The 22,707-nt window shown below is 45.6% G+C and overlaps 1 protein-coding gene across 2 annotated transcripts in view; it reads right to left on the bottom strand.

Annotated features, from left to right (window-relative positions):
• The window catches only part of epc2 (enhancer of polycomb homolog 2 (Drosophila)), a 35,524-nt gene that overhangs the window by 8,676 nt on the left and 4,141 nt on the right, over positions 1 to 22,707 (bottom strand). For both annotated transcript variants that reach the window (XM_039818380.1, XM_039818381.1), the window contains exons 3-5: positions 19,260 to 19,405; positions 12,480 to 12,686; positions 2,852 to 3,000 (exon numbers count right to left, since the gene is read on the bottom strand). In XM_039818380.1, coding sequence (XP_039674314.1) covers positions 2,852 to 3,000; positions 12,480 to 12,686; positions 19,260 to 19,405 — 502 coding nt within the window. The remainder of the gene's footprint in view (positions 1 to 2,851; positions 3,001 to 12,479; positions 12,687 to 19,259; positions 19,406 to 22,707) is intronic.

Raw genomic sequence — 22,707 nt, 5'->3', positions numbered from 1 at the left:
TGAAGAATCATCCTCACATCAGACCTTAAATCATCATCTCATACCTGAAGAATCATCCTCACATCAGACCTTAAATCATCATCTGATACCTGAAGAATCATCCTCACATCAGACCTTAAATCATCATCTCATACCTGAAGAATCATCCTCACATCAGACCTTAAATCATCATCTCATACCTGAAGAATCATCCTCACATCAGACCTTAAATCATCATCTCATACCTGAAGAATCATCCTCACATCAGACCTTAAATCATCATCTCATACCTGAAGAATCATCCTCACATCAGACCTTAAATCATCATCTCATACCTGAAGAATCATCCTCACATCAGACCTTAAATCATCATCTGATACCTGAAGAATCATCCTCACATCAGACCTTAAATCATCATCTCATACCTGAAGAATCATCCTCACATCAGACCTTAAATCATCATCTCATACCTGAAGAATCATCTCACATCAGACCTTAAATCATCATCTCATACCTGAAGAATCATCCTCACATCAGACCTTAAATCATCATCTCATACCTGAAGAATCATCCTTACATCAGACCTTAAATCATCATCTCATACCTGAAGAATCATCCTCTACATCAGACCTTAAATCATCATCTCATACCTGAAGAATCATCCTCACATCAGACCTTAAATCATCATCTCATACCTGAAGAATCATCCTCACATCAGACCTTAAATCATCATCTCATACCTGAAGAATCATCCTCACATCAGACCTTAAATCATCATCTGATACCTGAAGAATCATCCTCACATCAGACCTTAAATCATCATCTCATACCTGAAGAATCATCCTCACATCAGACCTTAAATCATCATCTGATACCTGAAGAATCATCCTCACATCAGACCTTAAATCATCATCTCATACCTGAAGAATCATCCTCACATCAGACCTTAAACCGTCACTGTTCACAGAGTTCAAAGTGTAGATAACCGTGAAGTCTCTAAGAAATCATAAATTATTTTAACTGAAGACGTTTGTTTTCACAACCAGTCCACAGAAACATACAGAGATTAAAAATCCATCATAACGAGCTTTACATTTCAATTGTTCAAATCAAAAGTACGATCAGTGATTCTCACAGTTTCAGTCCGAGCATGTCTACCAAATTAAAAAGGCAACACGTTGTCTTCCATGTGACCGAGATATGGAAACATTAGTCTGGATTAACAGAAGCACATTCCCAAAACAAAGGCTGGAAATGTGGCGGACGCGCTGGCTGTCAGGCTCTGCCCCTGACCTTCCTCTCGCTGTTACCTTACCCTAACAAACTTAGCCAGTTAGAGAGGAAATTACGTCTTATTCTTTGTACCAAGCAGACCTGCCTTCTTCTAACCAGGATATTTCAGCGTGTAGCTCGAAGGTTGTTCTTGTTGTTGTTGTTGTTGTTGTTGAGGGAACAGCAACACAGAGAAAATGAGAGGGACATCCAGCTTTATCCTGGAAACTTCCATTCATTCAGACTTCTACAGCACAGACTCTCCGTGCTGATCCGTCTGGCCGTGCAACGCTTCTGTGACGTCAAGCGACTTCAACGCGCCTGCAAAGCATGCTGGGAAGGCAGTGCTCCATTTGATGATGCAGCGCGTCATAAAGCTGGCCGACGCCCATCTTTATGCAAATGAATCCGTTGAACGTGACGCGACTATCCAATAGAAGTAGACGAAAATCTTTCAAACTGACCTTTGTTGAGCTGAAATGAAGACAGATTCAGCAACTGCACAGCCCTCTCATTCCCCCTGCTCTGGTGTTAGCCCTCTCATCTGTTGTTTTCATTCCTGCTCTGGTTTTCCTCTCATTCCTGCTTGTGTGGTCTTTTTTTTTTTTTTTTTGTGCATCCCCCTGCTCTGGTGTTAGCCCTCTCATTTCTCCTGGTGTTCCCCTCTCATTCCCCCTGCTCTGGTGTTTCCCTTTTCATTCCCCCTGCTCTGGTGTTTCCCCTCTCATTCCCCCTGCTCTGGTGTTAGCCCTCTCATTCCCCCTGCTCTGGTGTTACCCCTTTCATTCCCCCTGCTCTGGTGTTTCCCCTCTCATTCCCCTGCTCTGGTGTTAGCCCTCTATTCCCTCTGGTGTTTCCCTCATTCCCCTGCTCTGGTGTTTCGTTTCATTCCCTCTGGGTTAGCCCTCTCATTCCCCTGCTCTGGTGTTTCCCGTTTCATTCCCCCTGCTCTGGTGTTTGCCCTCTCATTCCCCCTTCTGACCCGTTGTGGTTCTGAATCTGCGGGATGTGTTTCTAACGGAGACCTTTGGCAGCGCCGACAGTGACGCCAACGCATCTCCTCCTGATTGGCTCTTATCGGTCACGAGATCTCGTTCTCTGAGACTAAAGCTACTAACGTTACCATGGTGAGTTTCCACGCTGCCTCCAGTTTGTGTCCAGTATACCAGAATGTTACCATGGTAACTGTTTACATCCAGTATACCAGAATGTTACCATGGTAACTGTTTACATCCAGTATACCAGGATGTTGCCATAGTAACTGTTTATGTCCAGTATACCAGGATTTTACCATGGTAACTGTTTATGTCCAGTATACCAGGATGTTACCATGGTAACTGTTTATGTCCAGCATACCAGGATGTTACCATGGTAACGGTTTATGTCCAGTATACCAGTATGTTGATGATACAAGGTCTGTGCAGGTTCGTTTAAACAGAGATCAGTTGTTCTACTGAGATTAGATTAAACTCTCCCCCCTCACCTCCTCTCCAGCACCTCCAGCGTGAGGTGTAGCAGCTCTCTCTTGGACTTCTCTCTCCTCTTGATCATCTCCAGGATGTTACCATGGAGATTAAATCACTCTCCCCAGCCCTCTCACCTCCTCTCCAGCACCTCCAGCGTGAGGTGCAGCAGCTCTCTCTTGGACTTCTCTCTCCTCTTGATCATCTCCAGGATGCTGACGGTCCGGCTGAACTCTCTCCGCAGACGCAGCATCTTCTCGTACGACGCCTCGTCATTCTTACGGTTCTGAAACACACAGACGCCAGGTATTAATCTGAACATGACACAGAGCTGGACCAGTTATTAATCTGAGCATGACACAGAGCTGGACCAGTTATTAATCTGAGCATGACACAGAGCTGGACCAGTTATTAATCTGAGCATGACACAGAGCTGGACCAGTTATTAATCTGAGCATGACACAGAGCAGAACTGGTTATTAATCTGAGCATGACACAGAGCTGGACCAGTTATTAATCTGAGCATGACACAGAGCTGGACCAGTTATTAATCTGAACATGACACAGAGCTGGACCAGTTATTAATCTGAATACTACACAGGGCTGGACCAGTTATTAATCTGAACATGACACAGAGCTGGACCAGTTATTAATCTGAACATGACACAGAGCTGGACCAGTTATTAATCTGAACATGACACAGGGCTGGACCAGTTATTAATCTGAACATGACACAGAGCTGGACCAGTTATTAATCTGAACATGAAACAGAGCAGGACCAGTTATTAATCTGAATACTACACAGGGCTGGACCAGTTATTAATCTGAACATGACACAGAGCTGGACCAGTTATTAATCTGAACTTGACACAGAGCTGGACCAGTTATTAATCTGAATACTACACAGGGCTGGACCAGTTATTAATCTGAACATGACACAGAGCTGGACCAGTTATTAATCTGAACGTGACACAGGGCTGGACAAGTTATAAATCTGAATACTACACAGGGCTCGACTAGTTAGTAATCTGAGTACTACACAGGGCTGGACAAGTTATAAATCTGAATACTACACAGGGCTGGACCAGTTATTAATCTGAGTACTACACAGGGCTGGACAAGTTATAAATCTGAATACTACAGGGGCTCGACCAGTTATTAATCTGAGTACTACACAGGGCTGGACAAGTTATAAATCTGAATACTACACAGGGCTGGACCAGTTATTAATCTGAACATGACACAGAGCTAGACCAGTTATTAATCTGAGTACTACACAGGGCTGGACAAGTTATAAATCTGAATACTACACAGGGCTCGACCAGTTATTAATCTGAATATGACACAGAGCTGGACCAGTTATTAATCTGAATACTACACAGGGCTGGACCAGTTATTAATCTGAGTACTACACAGGGCTGGACCAGTTATTAATCTGAATACTACACAGGGCTGGACCAGTTATTAATCTGAGCATGACACAGAGCTGGACCAGTTATTAATCTGAGTACTACACAGAGCAGGACCAGTTATTAATCTGACTACTACACAAGGCTGGACCAGTTATTAATCTGAATACTACACAGGGCTGGACCAGTTATTAATCTGAACACGACACAGAGCTGGACCAGTTATTAATCTGAGACTACAGGGCTGGACCAGTTATTAATCTGAACATGACACAGGGCTGGACCAGTTATTAATCTGAGTACTACACAGGGCTGGACCAGTTATTAATCTGAATACTACACAGGGCTGGACCAGTTATTAATCTGAATACTACACAGGGCTGGACCAGTTATTAATCTGAACACTACACAGAGCTGGACCAGTTATTAATCTGAACATGACACAGGGCTGGACCAGTTATTAATCTGAACATGACACAGGGCTGGACCAGTTATTAATCTGAACATGACACAGAGCTGGACCAGTTATTAATCTGAATACTACACAGGGCTGGACCAGTTATTAATCTGAACATGACACAGGGCTGGACCAGTTATTAATCTAAATACTACACAGGGCTGGACCAGTTATTAATCTGAACACGACACAGAGCTGGACCAGTTATTAATCTGAACACGACACAGAGCTAGACCAGTTATTAATCTGAACACTACACAGAGCTGGACCAGTTATTAATCTGAACACGACACAGAGCTGGACCAGTTATTAATCTGAACACGACACAGAGCTGGACCAGTTATTAATCTGAACACGACACAGAGCTGGACCAGTTATTAATCTGAGTACTACACAGGGCTGGACCAGTTATTAATCTGAACATGACACAGAGCTGGACCAGTTATTAATCTGAGTACTACACAGGGCTGGACCAGTTATTAATCTGAACATGACACAGAGCTGGACCAGTTATTAATCTGAGTACTACACAGGGCTGGACCAGTTATTAATCTGAACATGACACAGAGCTGGACCAGTTATTAATCTGAGTACTACACAGAGCTGGACCAGTTATTAATCTGAACACGACACAGAGCTGGACCAGTTATTAATCTGAGTACTACACAGAGCTGGACCAGTTATTAATCTGAGTACTACACAGAGCAGGACCAGTTATTAATCTGAACACGAAACAGAGCTGGACCAGTTATTAATCTGAACACGACACAGAGCTGGACCAGTTATTAATCTGAACACGACACAGAGCTGGACCAGTTATTAATCTGAACACGACACAGAGCTGGACCAGTTATTAATCTGAATACTACACAGGGCTGGACCAGGTATTAATCTGATTACTACACAGAGCTGGACCAGGTATTAATCTGAGTACTACACAGAGCTGGACCAGTTATTAATCTGAACACGACACAGAGCTGGACCAGTTATTAATCTGAACACGACACAGAGCTGGACCAGTTATTAATCTGAACACGACACAGAGCTGGACCAGTTATTAATCTGAACACGACACAGAGCTGGACCAGTTATTAATCTGAACACGACACAGAGCTGGACCAGTTATTAATCTGAACACGACACAGAGCTGGACCAGTTATTAATCTGAACACGACACAGAGCTGGACCAGTTATTAATCTGAACACACAGAGCTGGACCAGTTATTAATCTGAACACGACACAGAGCTGGACCAGTTATTAATCTGAACCGACACAGAGCTGGACCAGTTAATAAACTGAACACGACACAGGCTGGACCAGTTATTAATCTGAATACTACACGGCTGGACCAGGTATTAATCTGAGTACTACACAGGGCTGGACCAGGTATTAATCTGAACACGACACAGGGCTGGACCAGGTATTAATCTGAGTACTACACAGGGCTGGACCAGTTATTAATCTGAACACACAAGGCTGGACCAGTTATTAATCTGTGAATAAAACACGAGGCTGGACCAGTTATTAATCTGAGTATTACACAGAGCTGGACCAGTTATTAATCTGAGTAACACAGGGCTGGACCAGTTAAATCTGAGCTGAGTACGGTACACAAGAATTATTAAATCTGAGTACTACACAGGGCTGGACCAGTTATTAATCTGAACACGACACAGGACTGGACCAGTTATTAATCTGAGTATTACACAGGGCTGGACCAGTTATTAATCTGAATACTACACAGAGCTGGACCAGTTATTAATCTGAGTATTACAAAGGGCTGGACCAGTTATTAATCTGAGTACTACACAGAGCTGGACCAGTTATTAATCTGAACACGACACAGAGCTGGACCAGTTATTAATCTGAAGTACTACACAGGGCTGGACAAGTTATTAATCTGAGTACTACACAGGGCTGGACCAGTTATTAATCTGAACACGACACAGAGCTGGATCAGTTATTAATCTGAACAGGACACAAAACTGGACCAGTTATTAATCTGAACACGACACAGGGCTGGACCAGGTATTAATCCGATTACTACACAGAGCTGGACCAGGTATTAATCTGAACACGACACAGGGCTGGACCAGGTATTAATCTGAGTACTACACAGAGCTGGACCAGTTATTAATCTGATTACTACACAGAGCTGGACCAGGTATTAATCTGAACACGACACAGAGCTGGACCAGTTATTAATCTGAATACTACACAGAGCTGGACCAGTTATTAATCTGAATACTACACAGAGCTGGACCAGTTATTAATCTGATTACTACACAGAGCTGGACCAGTTATTAATCTGAACACGACACAGAGCTGGACCAGTTATTAATCTGAGTACTACACAGAGCTGGACCAGGTATTAATCTGTACACGACACAGAGCTGGACCAGGTATTAATCTGATTACTACACAGAGCTGGACCGGTTATTAATCTGAACCGACACAGGGCTGGACCAGGTATTAATCGAGGAGTACTACACGGGGCTGGACAAGTTATTAATCTGAGTACTACACGGGGCTGGACCAGGTATTAATCTGATTACTACACAGAGCTGGACCAGGTATTAATCTGAACACCCGACCAGGGCTGGACCAGTTATTAATCTGAGTACTACACAGGGCTGGACCAGTTATTAATCTGAGTATTACACAGGGCTGGACCAGGTATTAATCTGAGTACTACACAGGGCTGGACCAGTTATTAATCTGAGTATTACAAAGGGCTGGACCAGGTATTAATCTGAGTACTACACAGGGCTGGACCAGTTATTAATCTGAACACGACACAGGGCTGGACCAGGTATTAATCTGAATACTACACAGGGCTGGACCAGTTATTAATCTGAGCATGACACAGAGCTGGACCAGTTATTAATCTGAGTACTACACAGAGCTGGACCAGTTATTAATCTGAGCATGACACAGGGCTGGACCAGTTATTAATCTGAATCCTACACAGAGCTGGACCAGTTATTAATCTGAGTACTACACAGGGCTGGACCAGTTATTAATCTGAACATGACACAGAGCTGGACCAGTTATTAATCTGAGTACTACACAGGGCTGGACCAGTTATTAATCTGAGCATGACACAGAGCTGGACCAGTTATTAATCTGAGTACTACACAGGGCTGGACCAGGTATTAATCTGAGTACTACACAGAGCTGGACCAGTTATTAATCTGAGCATGACACAGGGCTGGACCAGTTATTAATCTGAATACTACACAGAGCTGGACCAGTTATTAATCTGAATACTACACAGGGCTGGACCAGTTATTAATCTGAATACTACACAGGGCTGGACCAGTTATTAATCTGAGTACTACACAGGGCTGGACCAGTTATTAATCTGAATACTACACAGAGCTGGACCAGTTATTAATCTGAGTACTACACAGGGCTGGACCAGTTATTAATCTGAGTACTACACAGGGCTGGACCAGTTATTAATCTGAGTACTACACAGGGCTGGACCAGTTATTAATCTGAATACTACACAGGGCTGGACCAGTTATTAATCTGAGCATGACACAGAGCTGGACCAGTTATTAATCTGAGTACTACACAGAGCTGGACCAGTTATTAATCTGAACATGACACAGAGCTGGACCAGTTATTAATCTGAGTACTACACAGAGCTGGACCAGTTATTAATCTGAACACGACACAGAGCTGGACCAGTTATGAATCTGAATATGACACAGAGCTGGACCAGTTATTAATCTGAACACGACACAGAGCTGGACCAGTTATTAATCTGAGTACTACACAGAGCTGGACCAGTTATTTATCTGATAGTACTACACAGAGGCTGGACCAGTTATTAATCTGAACACGACACAGAGCTGGACCAGTTATTAATCTGAACATGACACAGAGCTGGACCAGTTATTAATCTGAACATGACACAGAGCTGGACCAGTTATGAATCTGAGTACTACACAGAGCTGGACCAGTTATTAATCTGAACGACACAGAGCTGGACCAGTTATTAATCTGAACACGACACAGAGCTGGACCAGTTATTAATCTGATAGTACTACACAGGGCTGGACCAGTTATTAATCTGATAGTACTACACAGGGCTGGACCAGGTATTAATCTGATAGTACTACACAGGGCTGGACCAGGTATTAATCTGATAGTACTACACAGGACTGGTCATGTAGAGATATTACATTGATACGATATATAATAATATGGTAAGTTTGGTCTTTTCCTGATTTAAAGACTGCGTTACAGAAAAGTGATGTTGATGATGCTGTTTAATTATTTGCTTTTATCCACTGAGTCATTATATCCACATTACTGGTGATTATTAATCCAAACTCTCATATAAATGTTGATGAAAGCTCTAACACGACACCTCGCTGTTCTGTACAGAGTTCAGGAACTATTTAAAGTGCTCATATTATGCTTTTTTGGCTTTTTCCCTTTCCTTTATTGTGTTATATATATTTTTTGTGCATGTTATAGGTTTACAAAGTGAAAAAAGGCAAAAGTCCCCCCAAAGGGATTTACCATCTCCAACAGAAAACACTGTTCACAAACTGCTCCAAACAGCTCTACTGTAGTCCAGCCTTTACTTCAGAGACAAACGTTATAATGCTCGCCTAGCTGCTAGCATGGCACGCCCTCATACTCTGACTGGCTAGTAGTCCTTACCTAGGTACTGTCAGGGCACGCCCTCATACTCTGCTTCTGACTGGCTAGTAGTCCTTACCTAGGTACTGTGCGAGGGCAGCCCTCATACTCTGACTGGCTAGTAGTCCTTACCTAGGTACTGTCAGGGCAGCCCTCATACTCTGCTTCTGACTGGCTAGTAGTCCTTACCTGGGTACTGTCAGGCGCAGCCCTCATACTCTGCTTCTGACTGGCTAGTAGTCTTACCTAGGTACTGTCAGGGCCACGCTCATACTCTGCTTCTGACTGGCTAGTAGTCCTTACCTAGGTACTGTCAGGGCCGCCCTCATACTCTGCTTCTGACTGGCTAGTAGTCCTTACCTAGGTACTATCAGGGGCCTCATACTCTGCTTCTGACTGGCTAGTAGTCCTTACCTATTTATTCATACTCTACTTTATCTTACCTTGCGTACTGTCAGGACGCGCCCTCATACTCTGCTTCTGACTGGCTAGTAGTCCTTACCTAGTACTGTCAGAGACGCCCAACTCTGCTTCTGACTGGCTAGTATCCTTACCTAGGTACTGTCAGGGCGCCCTCATACTCTGCTCTGACTGGCTAGTTGCTACCTCACCTAGCTACTGTCAGGGGCCACTCTGCTGCTGACTGGCTATATTACTACCTAGGTACTGTCAGGGCCCTCATACTCTGCTGCTGACTGGCTAGTATCCTTACCTAGGTACTGTCAGGCCCTCATACTCTGCTGCGGCTGACTGGTCATTTACCTAGCTTGCCCTGTCAGGGCCCCTCATACTCTGCTTCTGACTGGCTAGTAGTCCTTACCTAGGTACTGTCAGGCCGCCCTCATACTCTGCTTCCGGCCTGGCTAGTAGTCCTTACCTAGGTACTGTCAGGGCCCCTCATACTCTGCTTCTGACTGGCTAGTAGTCCTTACCTAGGTACTGTCAGGGGCCCCTCATACTCTGCTTCTGACTGGCTAGTACTCCTTACCTAGCTACTGTCGGGGCGCGCCCTATACTCTGCTTCTGACTGGCTAGTAGTCCTTACCTAGGTACTGTCAGGGGCCCTCATACTCTGCTTCTGACTGGCTAGTAGTCCCTAACCTAGCTACTGTCAGGGCATCCCATACTCTGCTGCTGACTTGCTGAGTACTCCTTACCTAGCTACTGTCAGGGCCCTCATACTCTGCTGCTGACTGGCTAGTACTCCTTACCTAGGTACTGTCAGGGCCCTCATACTCTGCTTCTGACTGGCTAGTAGTCCTTACCTAGGTACTGTCAGGGCACGCCCTCATACTCTGCTTCTGACTGGCTAGTAGTCCTTACCTAGGTACTGTCAGGGCGCGCCCTCATACTCTTGATTATAAATACACGCCCTAATACTCTGCTTCTGACTGGCTAGTAGTCCTTACCTAAGGTACTGTCAGGGCCCCTGCTACTCTGCTTCTGACTGGCTAGTAGTCCTTACCTAGGTACTGTCAGGGGCCCCTCATACTCTGCTTCTGACTGGCTAGTAGTCCTTACCTAGGTACTGTCAGGGCACGCCCTCATACTCTGCTTCTGACTGGCTCGTACTCCTTACCTAGCTACTGTCCGGGGGGCCGCCCTCATACTCTGCTTCTGACTGGCTAGTAGTCCTTACCTAGGTACTGTCAGGGCGCGCCTCATACTCTGCTTCTGACTGGCTAGTTGCTCCTTACCTAGGTACTGTCAGGGCCCCTCATACTCTGCTTCTGACTGGCTAGTAGTCCTTACCTAGCTACTGTCAGGGCACGCGCCCTCATACTCTGCTGCTGACTGGCTAGTACTCTTGCTACTATCAGGGCCCTCATACTGCTGTTCAGTACTCTTACCTAGGTACTGTCAGGGCCCTCATACTCTGCTGCTGACTGGCTAGTAGTCCTTACCTAGGTACTGTCAGGGCCCTCATACCTGCTGCTGACTGGCTAGTAGTCCTTACCTAGCTACCGTCAAGGCGCGCCCTCATACTCTGCTTCTGACTGGCTAGTAGTCCTTACCTAGCTACTGTCAGGGACCCTCATACTCTGCTTCTGACTGGCTAGTAGTCCTTACCTAGGTACTGTCGGGGCCCTCATACTCTGCTTCTGACTGGCTAGTAGTCCTTACCTAGGTACTGTCAGGGCGGCCGCAACTCTGCTTCTGACTGGCTAGTACTCCTTACCTAGCTACTGTCAGGCGCGCCCTCATACTCTGCTTCTGACTGGCTAGTAGTCCTTACCTAGGTACTGTCAGGGCCCTCATACTCTGCTTCTGACTGGCTAGTAGTCCTTACCTAGCTACTGTCAGGGCCGCCCTCATACTCTGCTGCTGACTAGCTAGTACTCCTTACCTAGCTACTGTCAGGGCCCTCATACTCTGCTTCTGACTGGCTAGTAGTCCTTACCTAGGTACTGTCAGGGCACGCCCTCATACTCTGCTTCTGACTGGCTAGTACTCCTTACCTAGGTACTGTCAGGGCCCTCATACTCTGCTTCTGACTGGCTAGTAGTCCTTACCTAGCTACTGTCAGGGCCCTCATACTCTGCTGCTGACTGGCTAGTAGTCCTTACCTAGGTACCGTCAAGGCACGCCCTCATACTCTGCTTCTGACTGGCTAGTAGTCCTTACCTAGCTATTGAGCATGTGCAACTCCCAACAAAGATGTTACAGAAGTGAGATGTCTCACTCTGTAACTAAAACAGAGACCTGAACACAGGGTGAAAAGAGTTGCTGCACTAATGGGCAGTACAACAGAAATATGGTGTTTTTTGAAAATTAAGCCACTTAAACCTTTTCTGGTACAACCTCTAAATATAATTATGAACCTGAAAATGAGCATAATATGAGCACTTTAAACTAGAGAGTAACAGGAGGCTGACTTTAAACAGAGCCTGAAGTTCAGACTTTATTAAATATTAAAGAGCCTGAAAACAACAACATAATGTTAAATGAGTTTTTTTCACTTAAAACTGCCAAGATTAAATCAATTAGTCTTAAGAAGTAAAAAATTTGAAAATAAAACTGAACATTAATCTCAATTAATAAAACATCAAATGCCCAAATAATTAAAATATTTCAGACTCTTGTTGGTGTGTCAGTACTTAAAAGAGCTTAAATTATTTAGTCAATCAACAGGAAATTAATCAGTTACTACTTTAATAATTAATTTGATGTTTAAGTAACTATTTAATATCCCAGAGAAACCAAGCGAGAGGTTTCTAGAGACAGTGAAGAGGACCAACCTTCCTGGTCTGCATCTTCTCCGTCCTGCGCCTGAAGGCCACGTAGGCGTCGCTGTTGGTGGAGCCGTCTCTTCTCTCCGGCTTAACGTGAGGAATCAGGGACGGCCCTCGCCAGTTCTTCCTCTTCCTCACCCAGTAGTCATACGCTGCCTTCAGCAGGTAGTCATCCTCATTCAGCAGCAGCTTCGCCTCCGCCACAGACACCAGCTGAGGACAAGACGGATACATTTATATCTATATATACACACATATACATACACACACACGCGCTACGTACGCGTGCGCGTGATGGCATCGCGTGGCGTCGCGTGCGTGCGTGTGTATATATATATATATATATATATATATAGAGGGGTGGGAATCTCTTGGCACCTCCGATTTAGAGGCCAATGATTTGATCCTAAACCGATTATCGATACAACAATTTTTTATGTACATTTCCATGCTTGATTTTTTAAGTTTGCTACTCAGAAATAACTTCCTAGATAAAGCAGCTAGACAAAGCTTAGATTTGTCATATATTTATCACACACAAAAATATGTGAGAAAGCTTTTTCACTTGTTTTCAACAATAACAGACGAAAAAGCAAAGGCTTATAGTTATTTTCTTTTATGTATAGCATATCATTCCCCCTTTCTCTCCCCTTTCATGTCTTAGGCTTTCTTATCAAAATAAAGGCCGAAATCTTTAAAAAAAACAGACAGACAGACAGACAGACAGACAGACATAGACACAGGGGAGAGGGAGAGGGGGAGTGTGATGGACTGAAGCGTATGCTACTCCCAGAGTGACGGCTGACTCATTATGAACGGGGCCAGCACGGGGCGAATGTGCTTTGGCGGGTCAGCAGCGTGACACACGTCTTGTGTAGGTATGAAATGTCTGGATCATCACTACGCTGCATTTTTATGAACTATGATATTCTGGCCATGGTCTCACACGCTATATTACTCAACGAACTAAAGCTAGTTGCATTTAATAACTTCTAATGAATTTTTCACCGTGGTGGCCGCAATTAGCAATGGCTAATTCCTCTCCCTCTCCTGCTCTTTCTTGCTCTGTGTGTCAAATGTTTAGCTACTCCTCTGCCTCCTTTAGTGATAACGATACATGTAATAAATGTAGTATATTCGCTGCTCTGGAGGCAAGGCTTAGTGAGTTTGAGGCACGGCTACGCACCATGGAATCAGAATCATGCTTCCGTAGCTAGCCAGCACCATGTAGTTAATGCGGGCCAACATACTGTAGCTTCTGTAGCTTCTGCTAGCTGTCCCCGGCAGACCCCGAAACAGCCGGGCGAGTGGGTGACTGTCCGAGGCGTAGCGTTAGATCTAGACCAGGGAGTGCACATGATGACCGTCGCTCTAAACCGGGGCGTCTTCGCCTCTCTAACAGTTTCTCCCTACTCAGCGATACACCCGCTGAGAAGCCAGTTCTGGTTATTGGGAGCTCTATACTGCGATATGTGAAGCCAGCGGCCCCGGCGGCTACAGTAGGCCTACCTACGGTCATATGTGCCCCCGGGGCTGGAGCGGGCGTATAGAAACCCATCTAAAGCTGCTGGCAAAAAGAACCGTAAATACAGTAAGATCATACTTCACGTAGGTGGTAATGGTCGTAAATCGGAGATCACTAAAATGAATGTTGAGTCACTTTGTGTGTATGCAAAGACAATGTCGGACTCAGTAGTTTTCTCTGGACCCCTGCCAAACCTGACCAATGATGAAATGTACAGCCGTACGTCATCCTACCACCGCTGGTTGTCGGGGTGGTGCCCAGCTAATGATGTGGGCTATGTGAATAACTGGAGGCGTTCTGGGGAAAGCCTGGTCTGATTGAGAGACGGCATTCATCCCACCTGGGACGGTGCCGCTCTCATATCAAAAAATCTGAACGCGAGTTTATCAGACATAAACCATGACAACCCAAGTTTGATATTAGTAATCAGAGGTGCAGTGCTACGCGCCCTCTGTGCTTCCGTTGGAGCAGTCGCCCACTCATAGTCTAATAAGCGAGTGTCTGTCCCCGGCTCAGATCCGGTTAAATCAAAGGTAAACAAAAGATGCGCTATACTTAACAACCTAATTGGAATTAAAACGACTGCAACGATAGAACAAAAATAGGAAAATTAGATGTGGACTATTAAATATTAGATTAGTCTTCTAAAGCAGTATTGGTAAATGATTTGATATCAGATAATAAAATTGATTTATTTTGTATTGTGAAACCTGGCTGGGCCATGATGACTATGTTAGTCTAAATGAAGCCACTCCTCCCAGTCATATTAATACTCAAATTCCTAAAGGCTCAGGCCGAGGGAGGGGCCAGCCATATTTGTTACAAGCCTGTTACTGCTAATTAACCCTAAACTAAATTATAACTCGTTTGAAAGTCTTGTTCTTAATCTTCAACATCCAAAATGAAAACATTACAGCCAATTATATTCGTTGTTATTTACTGGGCTCCAGGTCCTTATTCTGAATTTTTATCTGAATTCTCAGAGTTTTTATCATGTGTAGTCCTTAAATCAGACAAAGTACTTATTGTAGGTGATTTTAATATCCATGTGGACGTTGACAATGACAGCCTTAGTACTGCTTTCAACTCATTACTGGATTCAATCGGTTTCAGTCAGAGTGTCGCACAAGGCTAATTCAAACCTACGACCTTGTGCTGGCATATGGTATTGAAATTGAGGATTTAATAATATTTCCCAGAATTTGGTATTATCAGATCATTCTTTAATTACTTTTGAATTCTTACTACCTGATTATATTAAATTAGATAATAGCTTCTACACCAGATGCTTATCTGACAGTGCTATAGCTAAATTTAAAGAAGATATTCCAACAGCATTTGACTCTATGTCATGCCTTAACATAACAGAGGACCTTTATGTTAACCTCAGTCCCTCTCAAATTGATGCATTTGTAGACAGTGCTACGACATGCCTACGGACGACTTTAGACTCCGTTGCTCCCCTCAAAAAGAAGACGATAAAGCAAAGGAAAACAGCTCCTTGGTATAACTCCCAAACTCGCAAATTAAAACAAATCTCGCGAAACATCGAAAGTAAGTGGCGCTCCACCAAAGTGGAAGAATCTCGTTTGGTTTGGCAAGAAAGTCTCAAAACCTATAGGAAGGCCCTAAGAAAGGCCAGATCAGACTATTACTCATAATTAATAGAAGAAAATAAGAACAACCCAAGGTTTCTTTTCAGCACTGTAGCCAGGCTGACAGATAGCCACAGCTCTACTGAGCCATCTATTCCTCTAGCTCTGAGTAGTGATGACTTCATGAGCTTCTTCAATGATAAAATTACAACAATTAGAGATAAAATTAATCACCTTTTGCCCTTAACTTCTAACAGTTCACCTTTAAATACAGGACCGCTAGAAAGAACAACTAGTCCCGACATATACTTAGACTGCTTTTATCCTATAGACCTTCAACAATTAATGTTAAAGATATCCTCAGCTAAGCCATCTACCTGTCTCTTGGACCCCATCCCAACAAGGCTACTCAAAGAAGCGTTACCCGTGGTAAACACTTCATTACTAGATATGATCAATATGTCCTTATTAACAGGTTATGTACCGCAGTCATTTAAAGTAGCTGTGATAAAAACCTCTTCTGAAAAAACCCACCCTGGATCCTGAGGTCTTAGCAAACTATAGACCTATATCTAACCTTCCCTTTCTATCCAAGATCCTTGAGAAGGTGGTTGCTAAGCAGTTATGTGATTTTCTACATAGCAACAGTTTATTTGATGACTTTCAATCAGGATTTAGAAAGCATCATAGCACAGAGAGCGACACTGGTGAAAATTACTAACAACCTTCTTCTAACTGCTGCAGACAAAGGACTTGTCTCCATTCTTGTTTTATTAGATCTTAGTGCTGCATTCGACACTATTGACCATACAATCCTGTTACACAGATTGGAACACTTGGTTGGCATTACAGGAATCGCTCTAAGCTGGTTTTAAGTCCTATTTCTCTAATCAATCTCAATTTGTTAATGTTAACGATAAATCCTCCAAGTACACTAAAGTTAGCCATGGCGTTCCACAAGGCTCAGTGCTTGGACCGTCAGCTAGTAGCTAGCTAAGCTTCAAAGCGTGCATTAAAGATATAACATCCTGGATGACCTATAATTTTCTGACGTTAAACTCTAACAAAACTGAAGTTATTGTGCTGGGCCCTAAACACCTCCGAACCTCATTATCTAAAGACATAGCTACTCTGGATGGTATTGTCCTGGCCTCCAGCACTACTGTCAGAAATCTAGGGGTTATTTTTGATCAGGATATATCCTTTAACGCCACTAAAACAAACCTCAAGAACAGCATTTTTTCATCTTCGTAACATTGCCAAAATTAGGAATTAGAGCTGGGCAATATATCAATATTATATTGATATCGTGATATGAGGCTAGATATCGTCTTAGATTTTGGATATCGTAATATCGTGATATGACACAAGTGTTGTCTTTTCCTGGTTTTAAAGGCTGCATTACAGTAAAGTGATGTCATTTTCTGAACTTACCAGACTGTTGTAACTGTTCTATTATTTGCCTTTACCCACTTAGTCATTATATCCACATTACTGATGATTATTTATCACAAACCTCATTGTGTAAATATTTTGTGAAAGCACCAAAAGTCAACACTACAATATCGTTGCGGTATCGATTTCGAAGTATGTGGTCCAAAATATCGTGATATTTGATTTTCTCCATATCGCCCAGCCCTATTAGGAATATCCTGTCTCAAAACAATGCTGAAAAACTAGTCCATGCATTCATTACTTCCAGGCTGGACTATTGTAATTCCCTACTGTCAGGTTGCTCAAATAAGTCCCTTAAGACTCTCCAGCTGATCCAGAATGCTGCAGCGCGTGTTCTCACAAGAACTAAGAAAAGAGATCATATTTCTCCTGTACTAGCTTCTCTGCATTGGCTTCCTGTGAAATCTAGGATCAAATTTAAAATCCTCCTCCTGACTTAGGGTGTTTTCACACGTTTTCGCTTCCTGTTGAATCCAGGATTGAATTTAAAATCCTTCTCTTGACCTACAAAGCTCTAAATGGTCAAGCACCATCATATCTAGAAGAGCTCCTAATACCTTATTGTCCCACTAGAGCACTGCGCTCCCAGAATGCAGAGTTACTGGTGGTACCTAGAGTCTCTAAAAGTAGAATGGGAGCCAGAGCCTTCAGTTATCAGGCTCCTCTCCTATGGAACCAGCTCCCAGTCTGGGTTCAGGGGGCAGAAACTGTCACCTCATTCAAGAATGAACTTAAAACTCTTCTATTTGATAAAGCTTATAGTTAGGGAGTGAGGAGTTGCAGTGTTCACCTAACTGGCCCACCTGCTTCTCTTCATAATTGTTAGATTAATAATACATAACAAAGTAGAGGGAGGCAGGCCAGCCAAGGAGATCCGGCAGGGGAGAGTTCCAAGCCCGAACAGGCTACCTCTCCTTATGACCTGTCTCTCTTAGTTACCCGTTATAGTTACGCTGTTATAGTTCTAGACTGCCGGGGGACTTCCTTCCTTTGACACACTGAGCTGCTCTCTCCTCTCCCTTTCTATTACTGTTACTATTACTATTTGTGTGCAGCCCGTCCCAGAAATGCTTGTTATTAATCTTAGCTTCTGGGGAGTTTACTCCCGGAGTCCTTATTTTTATCTCCAGCGTATTTCCTTGGAGAACGTTGGCACCAAGATCCTGGTTGCAGCTGTCGTCGTGGTCCTGCTGCACTCCCTGCTAAGCTCTGTGGTGCCCTGCAATGTCATACTGCTTCCTGCTGAACCCTGCTGAACCCTGCTGAACCCTGCTGCTTCCTGCTGAACCCTGCTGCTTCCTGCTGCACCCTGCTGCTTCCTGCTGAACCCTGCTGCTTCCTGCTGAACCCTGCTGCTTCCTGCTGCTTCCTGCTGAACCCTGCTGCTTCCTGCTGAACCCTGTGAACCCTGCTGCTTCCTGCTGAACCCTGCTGCTTCCTGCTGAACCCTGCTGCTTCCTGGAACCCTGCTGCTTCCTGCTGAACCCTGCTGCCCTGCTGAACCCTGCTGCTTCCTGCTGAACCCTGCTGCTTCTCTGCTTCCTGCTGAACCCTGCTGCTTCCTGCTGAACCCTGCTGCTTCCTGCTGAACCCTGCTGCTTCCTGCTGAACCCTGCTGAACCCTGCTGCTTCCTGCTGAACCCTGCTGCTTCCTGCTGAACCCTGCTGCTTCCTGCTGAACCCTGCTGCTTCCTGCTACGTCCATCCATGCTCTGCTGGGCCACGCTACATCCTGTAACGCCCTGCAGCGCCCTGATATGACATGAACTACTACGACTACCATTTGAAGTCACTGATCCATCGGTTTATTATCGCCACTGTTCATCATATCCCCAACCGGCCCGTCAGACACCGCCTACCAAGAGCCTGGGTCTGTCCCTGGTTTCTTCCCAAGAGGGAGTTTTTCCTCGCCACTGTCGCACTGCTTGCTCTTGAGGGAATTACTGTAATTGTTGGACTTGTAGAGTGTGGTCTAGACCTACTCTATCTGTAAAGTGTCTCGAACTCTTGTTATGATTTGATACTATAAATAAAATTGAATTGAAATTGAATTGAATAACAGAGAGTTACCAGCGGAAACACTGGTACCAATACAGGTTCCCTCTCATACTTAACAATATACAGCTGTGTTAATAATACAGGTTTCCCTCTCGTGTGTGTGTGTGTGTGTGTGTGTGTGTGTGTGTGTGTGTGTGTGTGTGTGTGTGTTACCTGGTGCGCGCTGGCCTTCTCCAGCCGGTCCACCATGGTCTCAAACTGCAGCGGTCTGATCTCCGTCTTCCTCTTCAGTCGGTTAAGGAGCATCTCGTCCTCCGAGTCCATGTCATAGTCTGGCTGCTCCGCGTCTACACCCAGAGCTGCACAGAGGAAACACACAGTTACTGAGGAGCCTGAACGCACCACACCCAGAGCTGCAGAAACACAGGGTTACTGAGGAGCCTGAACGCAGTGTGTGTGTGTGTGTGTGTGTGTGTGTGTGTGTGTGTGTGTGTGTGTGTGTGTGTGTGTGCGTGCTGGTGTGCTACAGCTTCACCACCATGTGGGAGATCCCCTCTGAGAGTTACTTGCCCACTCTGTTAACAGTTCACTCTTAATACATTATACGTATTATTCCAACCCGGCGGTGAGAGGCGCCGCTGGCTGGTTGTCGCCGCTTCTCCGTCTGCTATTCATCTGCTATTCTCTTGTGTTTGTGTTCGCTGTACCCCCTACCTCTGGACAGCCTCTGTACCTCTGGATCTTACTCTGGACAGTCTCTCTGCTGGTTCCCGAAGCCGCCTGGGGCTCCTTGACCGGACTCTTGCCTCGTCGGTTAGCCGCTAGCTAGCGCCCCGTTCACCAAGCAGCGTGGCGGCAAATCCTAGCTGCTAGGCGGCTATCCCCGATTGCTGACCTCCTCCTCATAGGCAACCTCCACCAGATGGAGCCGCGACCAAGACTAGACATTCCTCTCCTTCGGTCATGCTGTGGATCATTTTGGCAATCACCTCATTCATCCATCTCCACCTCCACCTCTGTGCTCCTAGCCCACGGCTAACCACTATCACGCGAGCTCTCCGTCCCTCCGCTTCGGCATCATGATCAAATATTCAACTCTGCAACTGGTCCAATTCGTCAACTACTCCATTCCATCCTGCATCCCAGTCATCAAACAGCTCCGGACTTCTACGTCCGGCCACGTTACATCCACAGAAGCTCTTCGCCGCCAAGTTTGTTTTCTTCCACCACGGACAATCCATTCCATCCATCTGGTCACCTGCACGCTCTGTTGCACCTGTCCCACGTCATCTGAACGCTTCACCCACTGGTTCACATAGGGCTGAACGCATCATCAGGCTACACAGAAAACCCGGACCGGACTACAGTGCTTTCCCCACTTCACATACACTCAATCATACTCTCCAATTATTTGCTAATCGGCTCACTGTCCCCCTCAACTGCAATACCCCCACCCCCACGACCACACACGCACTGCTAACGGGACAACCTCAGATCTCTCCAGCCTGCCCCCATCCCACCACCCTCTCACCATACCAACTTTGCCCTCCTCAACACCCGATCGCTCAACAATAAAGCCCCTGCCCTCCATGAACTAATCCTCGACAACACTCTTGACTTCCTTCTGCTCACCGAAACCTGGCAACAACCCAACAACTTCTTCTTCCTCAACCAAGCATCCCCCTGGCTACAACTACATCGCAAACCCCGCCCCTCCCACCGTGGAGGTGGCCCCGTCATTTTCAATCAGAACTTCCGGATCACAGAACTCACCCTCCCCTCAGTATCATCGTTTGAATATCTCGCCTTCAAAACTCTTTCCTCCATGACAGTCATCCTCATTTACCGGCCACCTAAACCAAATCCCTCCTTCCTCTCTGATTTTACTGAACTCCTCACACTAGCCTCATCTCTCTCTCCACGTCTGCTGCTACTCGGTGACTTAAACATCCACATGGACTCCCCCACATGCAAGCTCTCATCAGAATTCAAAATTTTACTGGATAACTTCTCTCTCACCCAACATGTCACATTCCCCACCCATGAAAAGGACACATCCTCGACCTGGTCTGCTCCACCAACCAACCAGTGCTCGACCTCCATCCATGCCTCTTTCCCCTCTCTGATCACAAACTGATACGGTTCACCATCCCTTTTCCCACCCGCCCCCGCCTCCTCAGAGAAATCACCTTCCGCAACCTCAAATCTATCAATCCCCACCATCTCTCTGACCTGCTCTCCACCACTCTCCACCTGGACTCAACCCTCACCTCACCCGATGACCTCACAGACCACCTCAACTCCACCTTGTCTACCTCCCTCAACACCCTGGCCCCCCTCAAAACAAACCTCGTCACTTTTAACACCTCTTCACCCTGGTACACACCTGCACTCCGGAAAATGAAACAAACTGGCCGCCAACTTGAACGTCTGACAAAGAAATCATCCCTCACAGTCCATCATGAAGCCTATAAATCCCATCTCATCGCCTACAAAGATGCCCTCATTGCTGCCAAATCTGCCTACCTCTCCACCATCCTCACCGACCCCTGCCAAAACCCCAGAACCCTCTTCTCCACATTGAACAACCTCATCAAGCCTCGGACCAACAGCCTCCTTACCTCTACTCCGGATCTCTGCAACTCATTCCTCCACTTTTTCACTGACAAAATCAATCTCATTTACAAATCCCTATCCCCTGTATCTGACCTTCCAGGATCTACTCCAGCACCTACCTTGGACCCTCCTCTCTCCATCCCTCCAGACCTCCCCGCCCTCCTCCACACTTCCTCCTCCCCAGTTTGACCCAATCACCTCCTGAAATCTCCAAACTCATCAGCTCTTCCAAACCCACTACCTGCTCCCTTGACCCCCTCCCTACTCCACTTCTGAAGTCCTGCCTCCCGGTCCTATGCCCCTACCTCACTAACCTCTTCAACTCCTCACTGTCCCTTGGAACTGCCCCTCTGCTTTCAAAACTGCCGCTGTCACCCCAATCCTTAAAAACCTGGTCTGGATCCTTCCTCTCTCAACAACTACCGCCCATATCCAACCTCCCCTTTCTGTCTAAAACCCTGGAACGCATAGTCGCCTCCCAACTACAAACCCATCTTCTTGCCAATAACCTATTCGAACCTCTCCAATCTGGTTTTTCCCCCCTACACAGCACAGAAACCGCTCTCCTCAAAGTCCTCAACGACCTCCCTCACCTTTGCTGACACGGTTCCCTCAACATCCTCATCCTCCTCGACCTGAGTGCAGCCTTGATACTGTGAGCCATAACATCCTGCTCACCAGACTCAAAGACCTCCGGTATGCGACGTTGCCGCACTCAGCTGGCTCCTCTCCACCTTTCCAACAGATCCCATTTCATCTCTCTCCACAACCACACCTCTGCCACAGCCACAGTCACTCAAGGTGTTCCCCAAGGCCCGTGCGGCCCCCTCCTCTTCATCATCTACATCCTCCCTCTTGGTCAGATACTCCGCCACTTCAACCTGGACTTCCACTGCTATGCTGCGACGCCCCAGATCTACCTCAGCACCAAATCCCCCACAAATCCTCCCTCTCCCACATCAACTCCTGTCTGTCAGCTATTAAAACCTGGATGCAACACAACTTCCTCAAACTCAACAGCGACAAAACAGAATTCCTTCTGATC

This window comes from Perca fluviatilis, chromosome 12 (assembly GCF_010015445.1).
Source record: "Perca fluviatilis chromosome 12, GENO_Pfluv_1.0, whole genome shotgun sequence".
NCBI classification, from domain to species: Eukaryota; Metazoa; Chordata; class Actinopteri; order Perciformes; family Percidae; genus Perca; species Perca fluviatilis.
Note: the sequence above shows the minus strand (reverse complement) of the source record. Positions and strands in the feature narration are given on the sequence as shown.